Source organism: Perca fluviatilis, chromosome 21, assembly GCF_010015445.1.
Source record: "Perca fluviatilis chromosome 21, GENO_Pfluv_1.0, whole genome shotgun sequence".
Classification (NCBI taxonomy): Eukaryota; Metazoa; Chordata; class Actinopteri; order Perciformes; family Percidae; genus Perca; species Perca fluviatilis.
Genome location: NC_053132.1, coordinates 15,603,887 through 15,623,617, shown reverse-complemented (window position 1 = coordinate 15,623,617; position 19,731 = coordinate 15,603,887). Strand labels below are relative to the sequence as shown.

At 39.9% G+C, this 19,731-nt stretch overlaps 1 protein-coding gene across 8 annotated transcripts in view; it reads left to right on the top strand.

Moving 5' to 3' along the window:
* LOC120550918 overlaps positions 1 to 17,453 on the top strand; it is a 92,547-nt gene extending 75,094 nt beyond the window's left edge. For 4 of the 8 annotated variants that reach the window (XM_039787886.1, XM_039787885.1, XM_039787884.1 and 1 more), the window contains 4 exons: positions 16,206 to 16,297; positions 16,404 to 16,514; positions 16,648 to 16,924; positions 17,110 to 17,453. In XM_039787886.1, the coding sequence (XP_039643820.1) occupies positions 16,206 to 16,297; positions 16,404 to 16,514; positions 16,648 to 16,924; positions 17,110 to 17,334 (705 nt within the window). In that variant the 3' untranslated portion in view covers positions 17,335 to 17,453. Of the gene's footprint in view, positions 1 to 7,973; positions 8,218 to 9,628; positions 9,679 to 14,067; positions 14,232 to 16,205; positions 16,298 to 16,403; positions 16,515 to 16,647; positions 16,925 to 17,109 lie in introns of all 8 variants that reach the window. The other 4 variants (XM_039787889.1, XM_039787887.1, XM_039787888.1 and 1 more) reach the window with 3 other exon arrangements.
* The last annotated feature ends 2,278 nt before the right edge of the window (positions 17,454 to 19,731 follow it).

The window sequence follows — 19,731 nt, the reverse complement described above, 5'->3', positions numbered from 1 at the left end:
TCTGTTGACTGGTGACCTGTCTGAGCCTTGCTACAGCACATCATTATCCAGGCCACCTGCTAGTCTGGCAACAGATGGGAGAGGCTTACCTTGCGCGCCCCCCGACTGACAGCTCAAGTCATGCAAGCAGACGTTTGTCATTGACAACCACAACAAACTCTGCATGACACTTGTACGTTCAAACACTTCCCATATGTGGCTCTCTAATGTGCAAGTGTTAGTTCAGAGTCAGTGAGAGAGAAGTTATACTGAGAAATGAATGAAATGCAAAGGAGGTTCTGGACAGATTGTAGATCTACAGAGTCTTGAGTTCAGCAGGGATCACTACAACTGTGTTTACTAAAGCTAAAACATTTTTGAAGGTTAAATCTGTATGTTTTCATGTATTGTCACAGAAGACAGGTAACTGCATTGTTGTTTAAAGAAGGACAGAGCCTCTAGCGTCATTTCTGTGGCTACTGTTCAGCGAACATGGCTAGCATAAAGCCTTCCATATGATGTACAAAATATGGCCTATATAAAAACTACAGTATGGCTTAGTAAGAGGGCCTCAACTTCTCTTAAGTAATCTCATGCAACGTTATTTTTAGCCATACTAGCAGCATGGCTCAAGGGATGACAAGGGCAATGTCCTTGCATGCACATTAGCATGCTGACCTTAGCATTTAGCTGAAACCACTGCTCTGCCTAAGTACAGCCTTACAGTGGCACATTTAAAAAATGTAGATTGTGTAATGGTTTAACATTATAAAAGTAAAAGGTTGAGCCAAAATTCTCTTTTTTTCCTGTAAGGATAGGACACTTGCTTTAAAAGTGCAATGAAAACAATCTGTTAAGCATAGCCTATATTTTAAAGATACTTCTCTTTACCACTACAAAGTACAATGTGCCGTTCATTTGTTGGCCAACTGTCACTTTAATTGTGTTATTAAACTGTATGATTTGCAATGTACAGAAACACCAGTGCAACATTGTGTATTAGTGTTTTATGTCATTTTAGAAAAACTACTAAAATTGTATCACTTAAGAATACAATGTGACATAATGCTGCACAGTTCTTTACGTCATATCTATTAACCGCTGAATTGTATCATAAATCTCACATCAACAAATGTCTTGAGATTAAAACTTTAAAACAGGATGTGAGACTTCTCGGATGGATAACATCTAATGTTTGTGCAGTAAATACCAAGATAGCGTAATTTAATTTTTATACCAGATTGAATTGAGACTGATTATCACTCATTATCTGCTCTCATCTTAGAGTGAAACACTTAATCAACATGATCTGACAGAAATTACTTCTTCTTTTCTGCAACTGTGAAAATGTCCGGTGTTTTTGTTAATACAGAAAAGATGCAGAATCGGGTACTGTTTTCACCTGAGATATGGTCCCCTGGCTATCTGGGTGCATATACAGTAGACAAGACAACGGTAGAAAATACCCTGCTTAGGAATTTAAGCCTAAGATTTAAGGTGTGTAGCCAGGGGCGGATCTAGAAAAATATTTCTGGGGTGGCGAGAGGGGGGCAGGAATTTTTGAGGGGTGGCAACATATGTCAGACGTATATTTACTGAATTTAATCAGTTATCACAGTTTGATGAGAAATAGTATGTACACACTACAAAAGGGCACAGGCTGCCATTTACAAACTCATACAGACAAACTTCATCTCATGCAATCAATGTCCTGCATTTGGGGTTTCATTTGAAACCGTTCATATTAGGAATAAGTGACCGTACAATGTGATCTCACTTAATAGGAGATATAGAAGTATGATAGAAGTAAGGGGCATTATCACAGGAAAGGCATTAAGTTAAGACACAGGTGATGAGTGGCAGATGTGTCAGTGTGAGAGGGGAAGCAAACTGTTTTGGACTGTGTCAGAGAGGAAGCGTTGCAGGCAGCATTTGTACAAAATTAGGAACTGTCATTGATTAGTTCTAACCATCAGACTGTGTTAACACACTAACATTTTAGCCTGGGAGAGTATTTTTAGGTTCATTTGTTTATTTTTTGTTTTATTTATATATTTTTTTTATTTTTTATATTTAATCTGAGCAATAGATCTAAAATACATTCTACACAAAATATAAAAACTCATCTCCCCATCTCATCAAACTTTCACACTGACAACTTTCCCTAATTATTCATATTTAAGCTTTGTCATTTGTTGTTCTTATTCATATCTAACTTAGTATACTATGCATCAACAATTTCCATACCGTGTGGAGAGCGGCGGCCTTAAGCATCTGGGGGCCCGTTTCAATAACTAATATGGGGCCCTACTCACATAAAACATAACCATAACAGAAAAAGCAAGGATTCCTGTTGGTTTGCATCAATGGTATATTATTGTATTACGTGCACTTGCAGCTTAATTGATTTGCGCAGTATATTTTCAGCTGTCTGGGCTGACTTAAAAAAAAAATAAAACAGCTCAAACATCCCCTCAACTTGAATTATTTAACAAAAGCAAAGAAGAAAAAGTGTCTGACACTGAACCGAACTTATCATAAATAATGATGGGCTCCGCGTTTTTTCAGCTCCGGTCAGCTCACCGGGCGGCGGGCGTAGATTTCACCTGAGCCATTTTTAGAAATCCACCCTTCTGTGTTTGAGTGCTGAGAATGCCCTGATAAGTTCATCTTTGTCCAGCGATTTTGTCACCTCGTGCTCAATTGAAATCCAAGCGGTTGAGTTAGCCTCCTGGAGCATTGTTGACCTCAGGTGTGCTTTATCACGATTTTAAAATCAACGGGACCATAATTAAAAAATGAACATCATTCTGTGTTGCAGAAGACTTAAAAAAAGCGATTTTGTGTTTTATTAGCTTCAAGCGAGAGAAACTCCTCTCTCCGCTCGCTACAGTCACGGGCACTGTCATCATGAGTCAGAGAGCAATGCTGAGGTTTGGATGCAGTTCAACTAAATTGTTTCTGTAAATGTAGCTCAGAATCTGCAGGCCAGCGGTTTCTTTTGCTGGCACGGCAGTGATAGCAGCCGAGATCTCGCGCACAAGGTCCTCAGCATCCACATCGCCGAGGGTTTTTTCTATATTTGCGCAGCTTTTTTTGAGGGTGTATTGTCAATGGTACCGTGCGTTTTTACGCGCTTCTCCAGCTCACGCCAGCTGTCCATATTGGCATGGTGTGTATTGGATTTTTCATGATCATGGAGTGTGAGAGTGAGTCGTTCCCACATTCTGAAACCTGTGAGTGAGACTACTCGTCCGCTTGCCAAATAAGGTACAGCAGAAACAGAAGACTGAATCGGATGATTTTTAGTAGCCTATGAAAAATGGAGAAAATATACGCAGGTCATGGTTAGTGTAGGCCCTACACTAACCATGACCCGCGTGACCTATATTTTCTCCATTTTTCATCTTCATGAAATATCTGTCCTTGGTAAAACGGCGGTGTGATTGGCTTTGTGTGAAGTTGAACTCCTCTATCTGAACAGGACCGCTCCTAACAATATCAATTTGTTGGTCATCGGCAATATGCTCCGGCCAGCACCCCGGGTCTGTCTCTGTAAACGGGGCTTTCTCCCTGGCATCTCCCTCACCTGTCTCAGCGGTAGGATCTTGATCGTCATATTCTTGTTCTACTAACAATGTTTGGTCATCATTATTGCCATCAGTTTCAGTTGAAGACGGATAATCTGTATTTTGGCTAGCATCCTGTGACGGGGGTTCGGCCGCTGCTGTCGCCGGTAGGTTTACAGATGCTGGACCAAAGAAAGAGGTCATTTTTGGTAGACTGAATAAAGCTTTTCTTTTGTTGTCCGATATCTTTCGTTTTTCAGCACCACTGGCATATGTACGTTTCATTTCCTCTTAAAATTCTTTTCTTCAAAATAACATTTTAACCTAACGGCAAAAAGGCAAAGGTATAAACAAATAAACTACCGGTATTATACTTCAGATCGCTTAAGCCGTTCACTGGGGCGGTAAACGTCGCCATGGTAACCGCGAGTTTGACCAATCAGAGACGTTAGTGTTGTTGTTGAATTTTGGGTAGTGTAGTATTTCTCCAGAAGATCGCAAATAAAAAGGTTGATTTCATACCTTGTGGCTTTTATAGGAGCAGAAATGTTTGTTTCGCAACCTCGTAGCTCGTGGTCAATCTAACTTGGATGGTTTAGACATTATGGCTGAAAATTAATATCCTACGGAGAAAATGAATGGGATTTTGCTGGTCTGTTGGGGCCCCCCTTGGAGGGCAGGGCCTGTTTCAATTGAAACGGGTGAAACATAGGTAAGGCCGCGTCTGCGTGTGGACCAGCTTGACTGGAGATGGTTGGTGATGGCCCAGGCACTCTGCTTTCCCTTTCACTGTCTGAGCCCTGCACGTTCTCTTGTCTCTCGCTTTCTCCTTCCTCATCTTGGTGATGCTCTCCCTCCATATCTTCACCGCTGTGGTCTTCTCCCACCTCCTCCTGTCCCTGGTCGCCTTGGCCTTGTATTCTGTCTCTGTCACGTTTCTGTTGCCCTTTTCTCTCTCCTTCCACCTCTTTTCTATCTCCTTCCACCTCTTTTCTCTCTCCTTCCACTTCTTTTCTCTCTCCTTCCACTTCTTTTCTATCTCCTTCCACCACATCTTCTCCATCTACCTTGCTCACTTGTTCATTTTCTATTTCTCTCGCCTTTCTCTTTGGAGACAAAAACTGAATATGCTACCTTTCCTCTTCATTTCTGTACGATTCAAAGTAACGATGTTTTCCTTGACAGACGTTGAATCAATATTAGCTTTTGTAGCCTACTTTACACAGAACAAACGTCAGACCCTAAGTAACATTGTATAGTTGGCGAAATAACGTTCTTCAACCTGATTTTTATCATCTCAAAATCAGCATCTACTAGCAGCAACTATGCTACCACTGTGCTTTCGTTATCATTTCATTTCTTGATAGATAGTTAATCCGTTTTGACCTCTTTCCTCCTGTGTCTCCATTCATTGCGACTCCTGGCTCCCTCGCTTAGCGCCACTCAGTTTTCCAAACAAAACAGGCTCTCTCCGCTCTGGCGTCATCTTATGCTGCATTCACTCTAGTCGGACATTGGAGACGCACGCTCGTAAATTGTCAAATTGGCCATAACTTTTACCGTAATTCGTTGCTGCCAACTGGGGTGGCAGCAGGGGTGGCAAGGCTTTCTTTTAGGGTGGCAGTTGCCACCCTATGCCACCCCGGTAGATCCGCCCCTGTGTGTAGCTGTGTGTGTGTGTGTGTGTTTATGTGCGTACACTCTCTTCTCTTCAGGCCCTGATCAAGCCATAATGTGCTGCCTGGACTCTGGGTTATTAGATATTTTTGCTCTTTGCAACTCTTTATTACTCTCCTCCTGCCCTTTCTTTTCGGCTCTATTTGTAAAATTCAAGTTTTTTAAGTATTTCTTATTACTTCCTGAAGTCTTCATAGGCTCACATACACACATCTTTCACTGTGGCAGTCTTCCACCCTCTCACAAACACACTAACTCTTTCTAACTGTGTCTCTTTCACTTGTGTAAACAAACAAACTCACACCAACTCATCCAATTTAAACCAAGAGGAAAGCATAATTTTTGATTTGCTAAACATCATTCCCTTCCCTCTTGCCTTGGGGAGAACTGTTTTTGCCTCCTGCTCCATATTGATGCTTGATAAATGTGTCGTATACAACACAGCATGCATTCAATCTGAGCGTATGTATGTACCAGCATCTCAGGGGTAATTAGTAATGGATAAAAGTTTTTTTTTTTTGTAAATATTTCATAATTCTATCATTGATGTTTTGTTGTTGTTGATGCATCCTCATAGCAGGGCAGAGATGGCTTCAAAGAATTACATTTTTTTTTCTAGCAAGGACACATTGCTGGTTTCCTTTCTGTCTGTCTGTGACTTTCTTCCTCAAAAAACTGTCTCGCTTTGTGTCTTTTTTTATTACACACTCAGTAGAGCCCAGTGATATTGGTAGTCAGCACTTTTTTAATGAACATTGTGAAACATATGGACCCAGCTCTATCTATGTAATTACATAGATAGAATTTATTTAGGCGGCCCACCCAAATCTGTCTGACCCCATTCAAAAACATTTGTTTTTTGTCCCTCAAACCTCTGCAAGGAATGCAGTGTAGATTTATTATAATTCTGCTAAAATTATTCATGTACACCTAATTGACTGTTTGACCTTGCCCCCCGCAAACAACAATTGTCCAGTCATAGCTTACTAACGAGCCACGACAGGCCTGTCGAAAATTAGTTTTCTCCACATGCTGAAGCTGTGTGTGTTATCTGTAGTAACGCCACATTCACATGTTCACCAGTGGAAAACATTTTTTTAAAAATCCCATTTTGTACAGCTGCATGTAAGTGAAATATTTACTTCCATTAGCCATGTAAAGAGCTTAGTCGGAATATTGTCTTTTCGGAATAAGGGAAAAAAAACATAATGTTACGTGCATGTAAACATCTTCATCTTCTTCTAAGACAGATGAGCATTTCACTACCTATACATTATTTTGTGGGTCAGAGGTTATGTTAAAAAAGCCCTTTTCCCGATAACACATCCACTGTGTAGTACCTGTGTAGTGCATCATCCCCAATTTATACTCCAGCAACCCCAACTGAAATCCGAAATAGCACTTCATTTGCAAAACACAACCCACAACACAAGCCATTTCTCTAAAATACAATTATTAAAGCATAAATCTAACCTCCGTCCTGCTAGTCCAAGTATGTACTCTACGTTAAGCAGCCATAACAGGTTTATGTTAGAATGAAATAACGTTTCCAACCAATGCATTAAGCTAACCATTGTACTTGCATAAGCTGTCCAATATGTTCAGTTTTCCACTTTGACACCTCTCCTAATGACCTCAGCTGTTGATTTGTTTGTCTGATGTATTCTAGTTGAATTCAAAGTCTGATATCTTATCCATGGGCTGATTATATGATTACTGAATCTTACGAGCTCATTAATTGCTCTGAGACATTTTAATGGAGGTTCTAATTGAAAAGCATCCAGCACTGATAGAGATAGGAGACCCTGGAGAAATTTAGCGCTGGATAGAGACAATTCAGACAACAAACATATTTCATTATTTTTTTCATATCAATTAATTAGTTTTCAATGATAGCGTTTGGTGAACAAACTTGGCCCGAAATGGAAATCACCAGATATTTTTTCATAGGGAGAATTTGAGGCAATGTTTCTCCTGCTGCTGTTCTCTGCGTGTTTCAAACCAACCCCAGATCAGGCCTAATTATCATGTGTGTGAAAAAGTATTACCGGTTACTTTGACCAAAATTCTAAACTTATAAAACCCCAACTAATTTTCCTCCTTTCCTTTTTACTGTCTTTTCTGTTTTTATTTGATGTGTCAGTACTTTGGCGTCTTTCATTTCTACCATGACTTTGCTGAATGTCAAAGGAAAATATTGGCTTGAGAATTTCTTAAATTAACTCATGCATTCATTCATGTTTTTTCTTTTCTCCTTATCTGCCTCCTCTCTTTGTTTTTCTGCTCCTCACAATCACACTTTCCTTTCATCCCTCTCCCTGTTCTTCCTTCCTTCATAACACTACTTGAACTATCCATCCATAATCATGATTATCATCGCAGCTACCATGCCGGTAATGACCTCAACAACAGATGAATGGTAAATCAATAAGCACTGACCTTGCAGCATAGTTGGACTGGGCCTCTCTCACTCATAGAACAATAACTTAATTATAGAGGGAGACAACCAAAGTAATGGAGGTGTTATTTTATGAAATTATACTCATAAAAACGGGGTGGATTTCCTTGTTGTGGCAGTGCCGTGGCTTAGTAAGGGAAAGCGATTGATCTTTAACTGGACGGTGGGGTTCAAGCCCAGTTAATAGCCATGCCGTGCTGAAGTGTCCTCGAGCAATCCTGGGGTCTGGTGTTTTTATAGTTTTCAGCCTGCACTCAATATAATTAATTATGTCCCTGTTTTTTTTTCAGATAGTGGCTCCCTTTTGGGCCTCGGTCATCATAAAGTCACCACTTAAAATTTCTGAACTGGGGGACTGGTCATGGACGTTTTTCAACAGGTACCATTGAGATCCACTTGAGCAAGGCACTCCAGCTGCCCAAGTGGATCTGCTTAGTGGCCAGCAGTTAGGACTGGAGACTGGACAGCTTCCAGACTGAATGAGAAGCAGAGAGCTGAGAGAGAAACCGGTGTGCTCATTTGGGTTTTGGCTGGGTAAGTAAAGGTTAATAAGAGTCTACAGCCACACTTCTGTAAGGCTGTACTTAGGGCTGGGTATCGTTCAAAAAGTTTCGATACCGATATCAATACCAATACCGTGACTTCGATACCGAAATATATCAAAAAAATACTTTTTTTGATACCAATTTTATTAAACAAAAAGGGATGACAACATTACACATTACGACACTAATCGTTTTTTTTTATTATTCAGCTCCTACAACCTAGTCTTTTCCTGAATGCCTCGACCATGTTTAGCTTTAGACAGCCAATCACAGACATTATTAGATCTTGGTAGAAGCATGCTGCATGCTTATTGGCTTGCTGACGCTGATGAGATTTACTCCTTAGGTATTGAAATTGGGTATTGAATGACGAGGCATTTTTTGATACTCAATACTTTAGAGGCAATTTGGTCGGTGCCTAAAAAGTATGCATGTATTTACCTGGCTGCAGCCCTAGCTGTACTCAGGTACAGTGATGCTTTGAGCTAAAGTCTAATTGCTAAGGTCAGCATGCTAACACACTCACAATGACAATGGTAACATGCTGATATTAAGCAGGTACAATAATGTTTACCATGTTAACAATTTTACTTTAGCATGTTAGCATTTGCTAATTAGCGCAGGTGAGGTACAGGCAAGAAAGCTACTAAAGAAGGAAGTAATTACATCACTTTGTAGTGCGTTAACGCACGTTGGTGCCAAGTAGTCAGTAGGGGTAACGTTAGCCAGCTCTCTGGATATTTTCTATTACTGTGGCACTAAACGACAAATTTTATATGCCTCTATAAATCTGGACCTCTATGACTTACCGGTAGGCTACTTCTTACTTTGTCAATGAACTAAGTAAGAAGTTGCATTTTCGTTTTAGGTGTGCTTTAAGGTCTTGATCACTATGTTGGCTTAAAAGTTTTGAAACTTTGAAAAAGAGTTTCAAAGTTCCTTCTTGAATTTAAGAAAACAATCTCACCAAAAACTTCATTGAGTAGCTGATTTGGTGTTTTTATCATCATCATCATCATCATCATCATCATCATCATCATCATCATCATCATCATCATCATCATCATCATCATCATATCACATTATCCTTATCAGCAGATGCAGTTCTCAACTGCTGTTTCTATGGAATGAACTTTGAACCTCAGCTTTGTTAATATTATGGCTGGCACTTTGACCAACTCGCATCTCCTGGTCAATGACTGACTGACCAGATTTTTTTGATGCCCATTAATCTGTCAGGGGAAAACAACTCACACAGGCAAAAAAGACACAAAAGTGAAACCGATAAGCCAACGGAGTGGCACTGTTTTCCAACGATAACATAATTTGAACGTTGGATCACCTGAGCCAAGATAATGAACTGAACTAATATAGATAATTGAATTTTGTATCACCCTCAGTTACAAGTTCACCTTCACTACCTCCATTTCCCATCTACCTCACGGCCAGGGTATGAATTTAATGATTTGTCTGTCTTTGGTAGTTGCCTAATCTCTTTCTCTCCTTCCCTCAGGTATCCGTCCCTCCTCCCTTTATCCTTCTCTCACTGACTCTGTCGTGTAATCTCTACCTCCCTCTTCCCCCTTCTTGCCATTTTCTTTTCTTACGCTTTCTATTCTCTGATGCATTTAAACGCTACTGTTCTCGACACGCACGCACACGCACGCACACACACACACACACAAAGATACACAAGGTATGGGTGTACATGCCCATACAAAGAGGTCCTCATTAGACATGCACACACTTAGACACATAAACTTAGACTTTGAACATTGAAAGATGGGTGTTAGTGTAATTGTGGGTGTAGCCTCTCCATGTCTGATGATTGATTTTGTCCTGAATTAGGAGGTGGTGCTGTGTGTGTGTGTGTGTGTGTGTGTGTGTGTGTGTGTGTGTGTGTGTGTGTGTGTGTGTGTGTGTGTGTGTGTGTGTGTGTGTGTGTGTGTGTGTGTGTGTGTGTGTGTGTGTGTACTGTGCACACACACCTATGCGAATATATCGGGAATCGCCAGTTGTTGGGCTGACACCCTACCATGCAACTTGCTAAAATGCTATGTCTTTTCATTTATTGAACTCATCACCTAAACTAAGACACAACGAGGGAGGAATACATATAAAAGGTAGAGGGGAGGGCAGGACAAGAGATGAAAGTGCAGGATGCCTGAGAGTGAGAAAGAAGAAGAGGACGATGAGTGGACCAGGATGTGAGAACGGAAAGTAGATTGACAGGGGTAGTGAGATAAAAGGTGATTGACAAGGGAAGAGACAGGTAGAGGGAGGAAAGATGAGAAAGGGGAGCTGTGGGAGAAAGATGGAAGAGGGAATTTAGGTTCTTACAAATCTATACAAGTCAGTTAGAATTCTTTTTCAAGGCCTCTTTGAAGTTGAATGGGTGAAACGTTAATACAAATACATTGTTGGGGTAGATATGTTTTTAACTTTCTGTAAATTTCCTGAAAACCCTAATCAGTCAGGATTTATTGCACAGTTTCCATCACGACATTGTTTAGTGGAGGTGGTAAATATGCCCCACCACTCATTGGAAAACAGGAAATAAAAAAGCTGTTCATTACTTTACTTTCTGCTCATATAAATAACACATTGCCATATCTGTGTGAAATAGTTCCCACCTCTGCCCTTTTTACCTGAAAGTATCTCTTAAAGGACAATTCCGGCGCAAAATGAACCTATGGGTTAATAACCGGTGTACGTGAGTCGATCTTTCTCTGGGATATGTTTTCATGGTGATCGAATGTGTATGTAGCTTGAAACAAGGTAGCGCTAATTAGTTTAACGCTAGGCATTCGGGGCACTGGTAGAGTAAAAATAAATCGCTATTTTATGCCACTAACAAGGCTCAAAATAGCACCACACTTCAACGGTAGCATAATGAGGGTCCCTACATGTGAACGCCCTGCCTGAGCTATGTTACTGGTTGCACGGCGTTCGACTGATCGTGACTGTTTTCCCAAGATGGCGTTTGCCTGTATACCCGGGTACTGTCTTTAAAAAAAAAAAAAAAAATCTTTTTCATAAACTAACTGTACACTTACAAAGTTCTCAATGCTTCGGTTTAAATGTAGGGACCCTCATTATGCTACAGTTGAAGTGTGGTGCTATTGTGAGCCTTGTTAGTGGTATAAAATAGTGATTTATTTTTACTCCCTGAATGCCTAGCGTTAAGCTAATCAGCGGTTCACGCTTGTTTCAAGCGACATACACATTTGATTACCTTGAAATCATAAACCAGAGAAAGGTCGTCTCGGTACACACGTGTTATTAACCCCTAGGTTCATTTTGCACCGGAATTGTCCTTTTAAAGGTCTATTTATTTCCCGCCTCCACAATAATGAAAACCTTGAAATGCAAATGTAGCACTACACTATGACCTGTTTGTATCAACACAGACTTGTGTTGTGTTTTAGAACACAATGATACAAACAGGTCATATTTCCTGTCACTATTACTTATAAGACAAACTGCCAAAAACTGTATCTGATATGGGAAAATAATAGTATAGTATTTAGTTTCCACCTAAAATGCACATCTGGGAACCTAACCTATGACTCTGCCCTGGTTAGATAATTAGTTGACTGACCTTACCACTGCAGTGAACTACAACAATTAGATTTAGAGGTTTTCTTACAGTAGAACATTAATCTCATGATCACACACAAAATTACAGCACACATACAGTAGCTACTCATTCACTTTCTCCCACAGACATACTCATGTACTGTACAGTCTCTCTGCAGTCCTCTCAAAATTATCCCCCCTCTGCTTTTCCCTTTATTGCCGACCTCAGCTGTCACATTATCACAGAAATGGAGGAGGAATTGCGTGAGTGTGTCAGAGAGTAGAAACGGTTCTTTGTTATTATATGTCCAAAGGGGCTCTTTAACTTTTCAAACCATTTTAGGATGGGATCCACCTGAGAGTTTGAGTTTTTTATCCCAAAACCCATCTTATGGAGACATTCCTCCTTTTTACCAGCATGTTAAAATGGCTTATGGAGTGGAAATAGTGTGATGTTCTCATAGTACAGTATACAGTTAGGTAGCTTTAACTGTCCACCACTTTGGTCCAAACTGAAATTTTTTTTTTCATGAAATTTGGTACATTCATTTATGGTGCCCAGAGGATGCATTCTATTGACTTTAGTGATCTTCTGATTTTTCCTGTAGCACTTGTGTCTTCACAACTATTGGATGGATTGCCTTTAATGTAAATATTTTGTTGCTGTGATTGCCTGCTCACTGTGCGCAGTGCTTGTTGGTTGCAGACCGACTCATCCTGGAACACTGGGAAAAGGATCTCGCCTGGCTCTTGAATGCCCGCTCAGTCCTATCTGTTCCCAGATTCCCTTCTACTGATGGGCAGTATTGTTGCTTTGTGGAGGCAGCTGAGTCTCTTGTCCAACTGGATTGGCAGCTGATTACAGTCAGGATTTCCGATGTGGAGTACCATAGTGTAATCTGCACAGATGCACAGTCCAGAATGTTTGAACTCAGTCTCATCACTGTGTGAGCTGTCAATGCTGCAATGCTTCTGAGAATTGTTTACATATTTAAAATTAAGCATTTTTATCAGAGTGGAAGTCTGCATGAACCTTGTTTTTCTTTATTTTGGTGACACTTATATGCTATAAGGTAACTTATGAAACAAATCCTTTACGGTATTGAGAATTTAAATGTGTTGGCTCCCCTTGCTGTATATTTGGTGTTCAACAACAATAAGCAAAAGTGAAAAATGTTACCGTTACCTCATGAGAAAAATTGGAGGATTATTTCTTTGTCACAAGAACTTACAGAGAAAAGGAGGAACTTACAAAAAAAATCCTAACAGTCTAAACTGAGAATGTAAACATGGTTACACATACTTAACATCAGCATGTAACATTGTCACTGTGGGCATGTTAGCATTCGGATGTTAGCATTTAGCTCACAACAGCCTTACAGGGCCGCTAGCATGGCTGTAGACTTGTTTTTACGTGATAACAAAGCATAAGGGGTTGTATATAATAAATAAACAACCATACACACATGAAGGTGTAGACATACATAAAGTGACAGACACTGCCTCAGATATACACATAGAGTACACGCATCACTATGAAATAAGCTCCACATTATGCCCTCCACACACACATTCATAAACTCATGCATCATTTTACTCACGTATAATCCCTCTCTCCGTCTCACACGCACACTTTTTCTGCCTCCCTCTCTGTTTCTATTTCTCTGACTCAACCCAAAACACACACGCCCACACAGACACACACACACACACACACCTCAGCTGCCACGGTGACTAATGAGAATATGTGACAGGGCTGGCAGTAAGTGAGACAGAGAGGAAGTGGAATCGAAGACACCCAAATTTGTCATTGAGGAAATGAAGGGTTACAGGGTTCAGCGCTTACCACTTCCTTCTGCCTGACCAATGGCTGATGAGTATTTAGAATAGACTTAGTGACAGAGGGGACCAGATTGCAGAGAATCTGTGGTGAATGTGACCCGCCTTTTTTTATACCCGTTGATCATTATCCAGCTTGCTTTCCTACCCATTCCTCTCTTTCTTAATATGGATCTGCCTCTCTTAGCCTGCTCTGTGTCATCTCAATCACTCTGTCTTTCTCTCCCCCTTTGGTTTTCATTTAATGTATCTTCACCATCACTCACACTTTGTCTCTTTACCATCTCTGTCTCTGCCCCTTTTTCATTATCATCTTTCCCCCCCGTCCGTCTGTCTATTCCCTCTACTCATCTCCTCCTTTCTTTCTATCCACACGCTCACTTTTCTTTGTCTATCCATTTCTCATGTCTCTTTTTCTCAGGTGGCAGAGCAGATTAGTGGTTAGTGAGACCATCCCATTACTGTAAGGTTACAGATTCAATCTCCGAAGCAGACTGTGTGCACACCAGCAGCCTGAGTCCTGTCAACCTGTCCTTGAACAGGATGCTGAACATACACCCGTGCAGTAATTTGAAGTTTCTCTGGGTAAGAGATCATTGCCAAGAAAGTAAATTTGAGCTTTTTTTTGGTATGTAATTTAGTATTACTGCCCTTGAGATTATCCTCAAAGCATTCATCTGACTTTGACCGTCACTTAACCGTTATTACAATAAACCACTATTTACTAAAGTAAGGGATGGTACTCATAGGTCTACAGTCTGTTTCTAGTAAGTCTCTAATATACTAAAAACATACTTAGATTTTTCATGAGAAGAAACTACCTTTTAGGGCTTCAACTATGAATCATTTTTTTTATAAGTGAATAATCTGCCATATATTTTCTAGATTAAATCATTGTTTGGTTTATAAAATGTCATAAATTTTATATATATGCCCGCACAGTCCTATCTGTTCCCAGATTCCCTTCCCTCCCTATGTTTGCAAACTAATTAATTAGTTTGCAAACATATTTCAGTTGTAATGTTTTGAATTGTTTAGAATGACAGCTGGTAGGGGTGTGCATTGGCAACGATTCGATTCAATTCGATTCTACGATGCATTGCGATGCATCAAAATTCTACTGCACACAACAAGGCAAATTTTTCATCAGTCATGAGGCAATCAGTCAGATATCCTGTTAAGATTCTGCTGAAATTTCATGCTTTTTGGTCTAAACGACATACCCAAATTAAAAGTGGTACAGCTCCCACGTACTTTGACACTCTGGGGTGTGCCTGACATCATTGGAAAGGAAACACTCTACATTTTTTTGTTACAAGTGTCAGGGTGATTCTAGGCCTTACTGATACAAAGTTACAGAGGCTAGAATGGAGATTTTTTATTTCCTTCCAAGTCATACATCTGTAAAATTATCAAAATAAAATACTGTAAACACATCTGGTGATATACAGATACACCCACTTTGAGCATGTAGCAAGCTGGGCAGAAAAGCTAGCGGCGATAACAAGTGCGGAAATGGAAAATTGTTTCGCGTTTTTCCCTTGTGATTCGGCCAGAAACGTCAACATTGTGAGGCGAACAGATCGTTTTGGAATATAAAACTTATATATTACATTTCCTTGGACTCTTGGGGATTTATGAAAATCAAGTTTTGGGCAACATACCACTTTGTTGCTGAAAGGACAACGAAAACAGGTATGGATGCACTCTGGACAGCTGCGCAGATTATGGCTGAATTGTTTTATTTTCTGTTACTTTGTAACAGTGGTGTAACTGCTATAAATCATGTTATGCTTTGTATGTGGGCTTAAATTAATCATTAGAGGCTAAGCGTTCAATTGGTGTGTATATTTGGAAGATTTAATGCTTTAAAGTTATAAAAACGCTATCGAGGTTACAGTGACGCAGTGTCCCTTCAACGGGACAGTGATCCTTGAGAGGATATTGAACAACAGATTCTATTGGCTGCTATGTGTGTATTATCACTCTCCTGTATCTTTGATACAGAAGTAATTGAAACTTTACAACTTTATTGTCCACTCAAGGCCACAAAATAAACAGTGACATAATCGATTATGGCACTTTGCCGCATCGATGCTGAATCGTGCATGCCCCGCATTGCAATGCATCGCCGAATCGATTATTGTTGACACCGCTAACAGCTGGGTTGCATCATCAGGAGGACATACTTCGTACAGTGGCCTTTGTCATTAGTGTCAGAAGTAAAAGTAAATATATCCAAAAAAAAGGCCAAGCACGGATTGCCATTCTGTAACATTATACATAGACTAACGTCATACCAGGGTAACGTCAGAAGAAAAATTAAATAAATAAATTAGCCTGTACTGATGGAAGCATGTTAGCAACAGTAGTTGATTACATGCAATATTGTGCATTTATTCATGTGCACAGCAAGAGTCACGTTTAATGAGCACATTTTTGGTGCATTACATTTGGTAATATACTTTAACCTAAGTCATTATTGTGTGTGCAGTAGGCAATGTGAGTATATTTAAACGTTTGCAGATTCACTATATGAAACTCTGTTTGTCTGTATAGATACTGTATCTGGAACCAGCAACAAATAACTGCTCAAACACTGCCCTTTCATTTTTCCTCAAGGCAGTGGAAAACTTTGGCTGGCCTTCCAGGTAAATATATATAGTGATATCTGGTGCTACTGTTTCTATGCTCTTGCTGATCATTTCAGTAATGTAATGTTAATATAAATGAGCATTTCCCCCATTAATTTTCAAGGGTCAGGGGCGATGAAGGCGTTGAAAATGTCGCAATTGCTGAAACCATGTTTAGTGTTAAAGGCACCGGAAGAGGGAGCTTCATCGCTGGGCGAAGCGTACACAATCAAAGGTTAAAATAATAATTTACATAATCTACAGTATATTCATAGTGTGAATGTTAAATCATTGTTGGAAAGTATTTAAAGTAAGACTATATCAATGATTACTTTTGAGTTGAGTAAGACCTGTTTTTTCTTATTTAGGATTGAGCGCCTATGGCGAGATGTCTGGACCTGTGTCACTCATCTGTACTATGAAGTTCTTCACAGTCTAGAAGAAGATGGCCTGTTGGATTTGTCAGATGCTGTCCATCTGTTTTGTGCCCATTATGTGTTCCTTCCGCGTCTGGCAGAGGCCCTTCACACCTTCACAGAAGGCTGGGACAACCATCCCTTACGATCTGAAGGTGGACTCACCCCTAACCAACTCTGGGTTATGGGTCACATGCAGAATCCTTGTGATGCAGATGAAGATGTGCAGGTTTGCTGAAGCTATCTCTCAAAGTGTAGTTAAAAAATGCAGTTAAAATGTTTTCAACCTGAAGGTGTGGATTTAGATTTATATAAAAAGAAGCTGAAATCTTAAATCTTGTAGGTCAGTGTGTGCTTGGCAGTGTTTTCAAATATTTCTAAAGGTTGTTTCATACAAAATAACACTATTTTCAGAACATGGAGCTGTTTGGAACTGACTGGGAGATGTTTGAAAGTGTGCCTGAAGAACCTTATGGAGTTGAAGTCCCAGAAATTGAGTGCCCGCTGACTCCAGCAAGTATGGAAACTGTACAGTCCATGATCGATCCCTGTGCATCGTCAGAATCATTTGGCAGAGACATTTATATATCAATGGTTCAGTGCATTGAAAGTCTATGTTTGACACAAAGAAACATCTAAGATATCATCAGTCCTTGCAAACGATTTAATGGAATGAAGTTGAACATTTGCAAACAGACTGCCAGTTACAAAAGGTTTGCTGTGACATTACTTCATTTTATCATTCATCATTCATTTTAGTTTTGAAGTTTACTAAAAGCAAAACAATGGTTTTGTAACAATGAATAACCGTTATTCACAGAAACAAGAAGTTGTCAAATAAAATGCCAATAAAAAATACAATGCATATTTTGACTTATGGCAGTTACTTGGTAGTTTTCCCTTGGAGTGAGTTGTTACACCCTGTCAAAGGTTTGCCCATGGCATATGGCTAGTGTCATGATGTTTTTGAATTCACTGAATGTTTTCAGGCTCGCTGAGGGAAATGTGATTGTACGACTGCAGGCGCTGACAATACGAAAACAAACAGTGTGATGTGTGTCACAGTCATGGTGGAATCTCACATTTATGACAAAGTCCTTCTTTTCACTTGGCAGAAGGCTTGTGGCCCTGTCCGGTGAGCCACTGCATGATTCGTCCAACAGTCAAACTTTCTGGAGCAATATTGTTGTTGCTTGGTCCATCTTGTTCTTTAAAAAAAGAGATTAAATGTGAGTCTGGATAAAAAACTATTAAAAAGATGCTGCCTTCCTTTAGTTTAAGTTAATACAATTAGTTAATACAATCCCTCAATTAAATCAGATTAACATGTTAAGCATAGCCCCTTTTTGGGTTGGGAGCAGGGGTGTTAAAAGCCCTGGCTGTCTAGTTTATTGCTGTAAAATTTCATGAAGCAGTGTTATTCTAAAGGTCATAATATTAAATATCACATTTTACATCAAGATTCTGCAAAAGAAACGTTAAACCTTTATTGGAGTATGTAAATTCATAGCTAGCCATTTCCACTGCGCTGTATAAAAATTACTGTAGGACAGCAGAAGAAAAGCTTACTATTTCTTAAAACACACCAGAATCCTCAATTTCCTGAAGGTAGTCCTGGAAAAAGTTCATGATGTTTGTTTCCATGCGGTGTTTGGCAGAACCAATCTCGCTGAAGACAGGGCGGCTGTTCTCCAGAATGAAGACTGCATCCACCTTTTAAGAAGAAGAAAATACATTTCAGTCTGCATTCAACATAGTAATTATTGCAGAAAACATAAATGCTTAATTAAAAGCAACCAGAAACCCATGTCGAGCTACTAGGACGTGTTGTCCCTATGAAGAATCTGCACTTTTTTGGAACGAATCCCCACATCCTTGAGGAGCCTAGTTTTTAAAGTGACTACAAACTCTCCACATCCAACCTCCGCAGGAAGCACCTGAGTATGCCAGCCGTACAGTTCTGCCTCGGCTGCTAGCTCTGTGTACTTCTGGCTTTTCCACTCATATGCTTCCCCAACGGCAATCTACCATGGTACTGTAAGCCCCAAGATGTACAGGGACTTCTCTAGGTTGACCACAAAAATGGGGTCTGGTCTAAGAGTGGTTGAGACATGAATGTACCTTATCATCTTCCCCTGTAACAAACAGTGGTTGGAAAAGGTCTTGATGGGTCTTCATGATCTTTGGTAGTTCATAGAGCTGCAGGCCTTTTCTGAGCTGGTCGAGCATTGGGATGAGTCTCATGGTGGAGTGAAGTATAACAGCTCTAATAGACAATATAAAAGTGTTTCTTCAGGAGAATCTACTTTTGTGGTAACACGGTTTACTGTAGAAAAAATTTGTCATCAGCACTTTGTTAAATTGTAATTTGGTGACATTTAAAAGTGGTTTCACAACATAGCTTTGCAAGAAAAAAATCCAAATCAAGTCACAAATTGTTGTACAATACTCCCTTGCCATAATGAAAACCAAAAATGTTAATATACCTTATCATGCTGTCCCTTTTATCCACAGACACAATTCCAGTGTATCCGCAGGTCACAATGTCACCAATCAGGTCGCTGATGTTGTCATCACTGGCGCTGTTTATCTGAAAGTCGATTGGTGTTAAGTGAAAGTTGTTCTCATTGCATCATTGTGCTCTACGGTCAAACAAACAAGTCATTTGATTTGTGCAATCCATGTCATAATGAAGTTAATACTATTATTGACCTTGATAAAATTGGACTTCCCTTTACAATTAGCTGTGACAGTTCCAAATCTGTGACATCACTGGCAGACACTTGAATGCTGTCAGAGTCACCCGAGCAGAGATATCTATAGCACCACTCACGTAGGAAGTTAGGGCAAGGTCCGCCTTGTGCCAGACTAGCTGCCATGACTTCTCCTGCCGTCCTAATAAACGGAAGAATTAAACAATTGAAACACTGCATATAAACGAAAGTAGTAATGCAATTAATACGCTTAAAGACAACATGCAAAAAGAATTTCATTACACACCTGAAGTAGTTACAGTCCAAACTGTTAAGGCAGTAA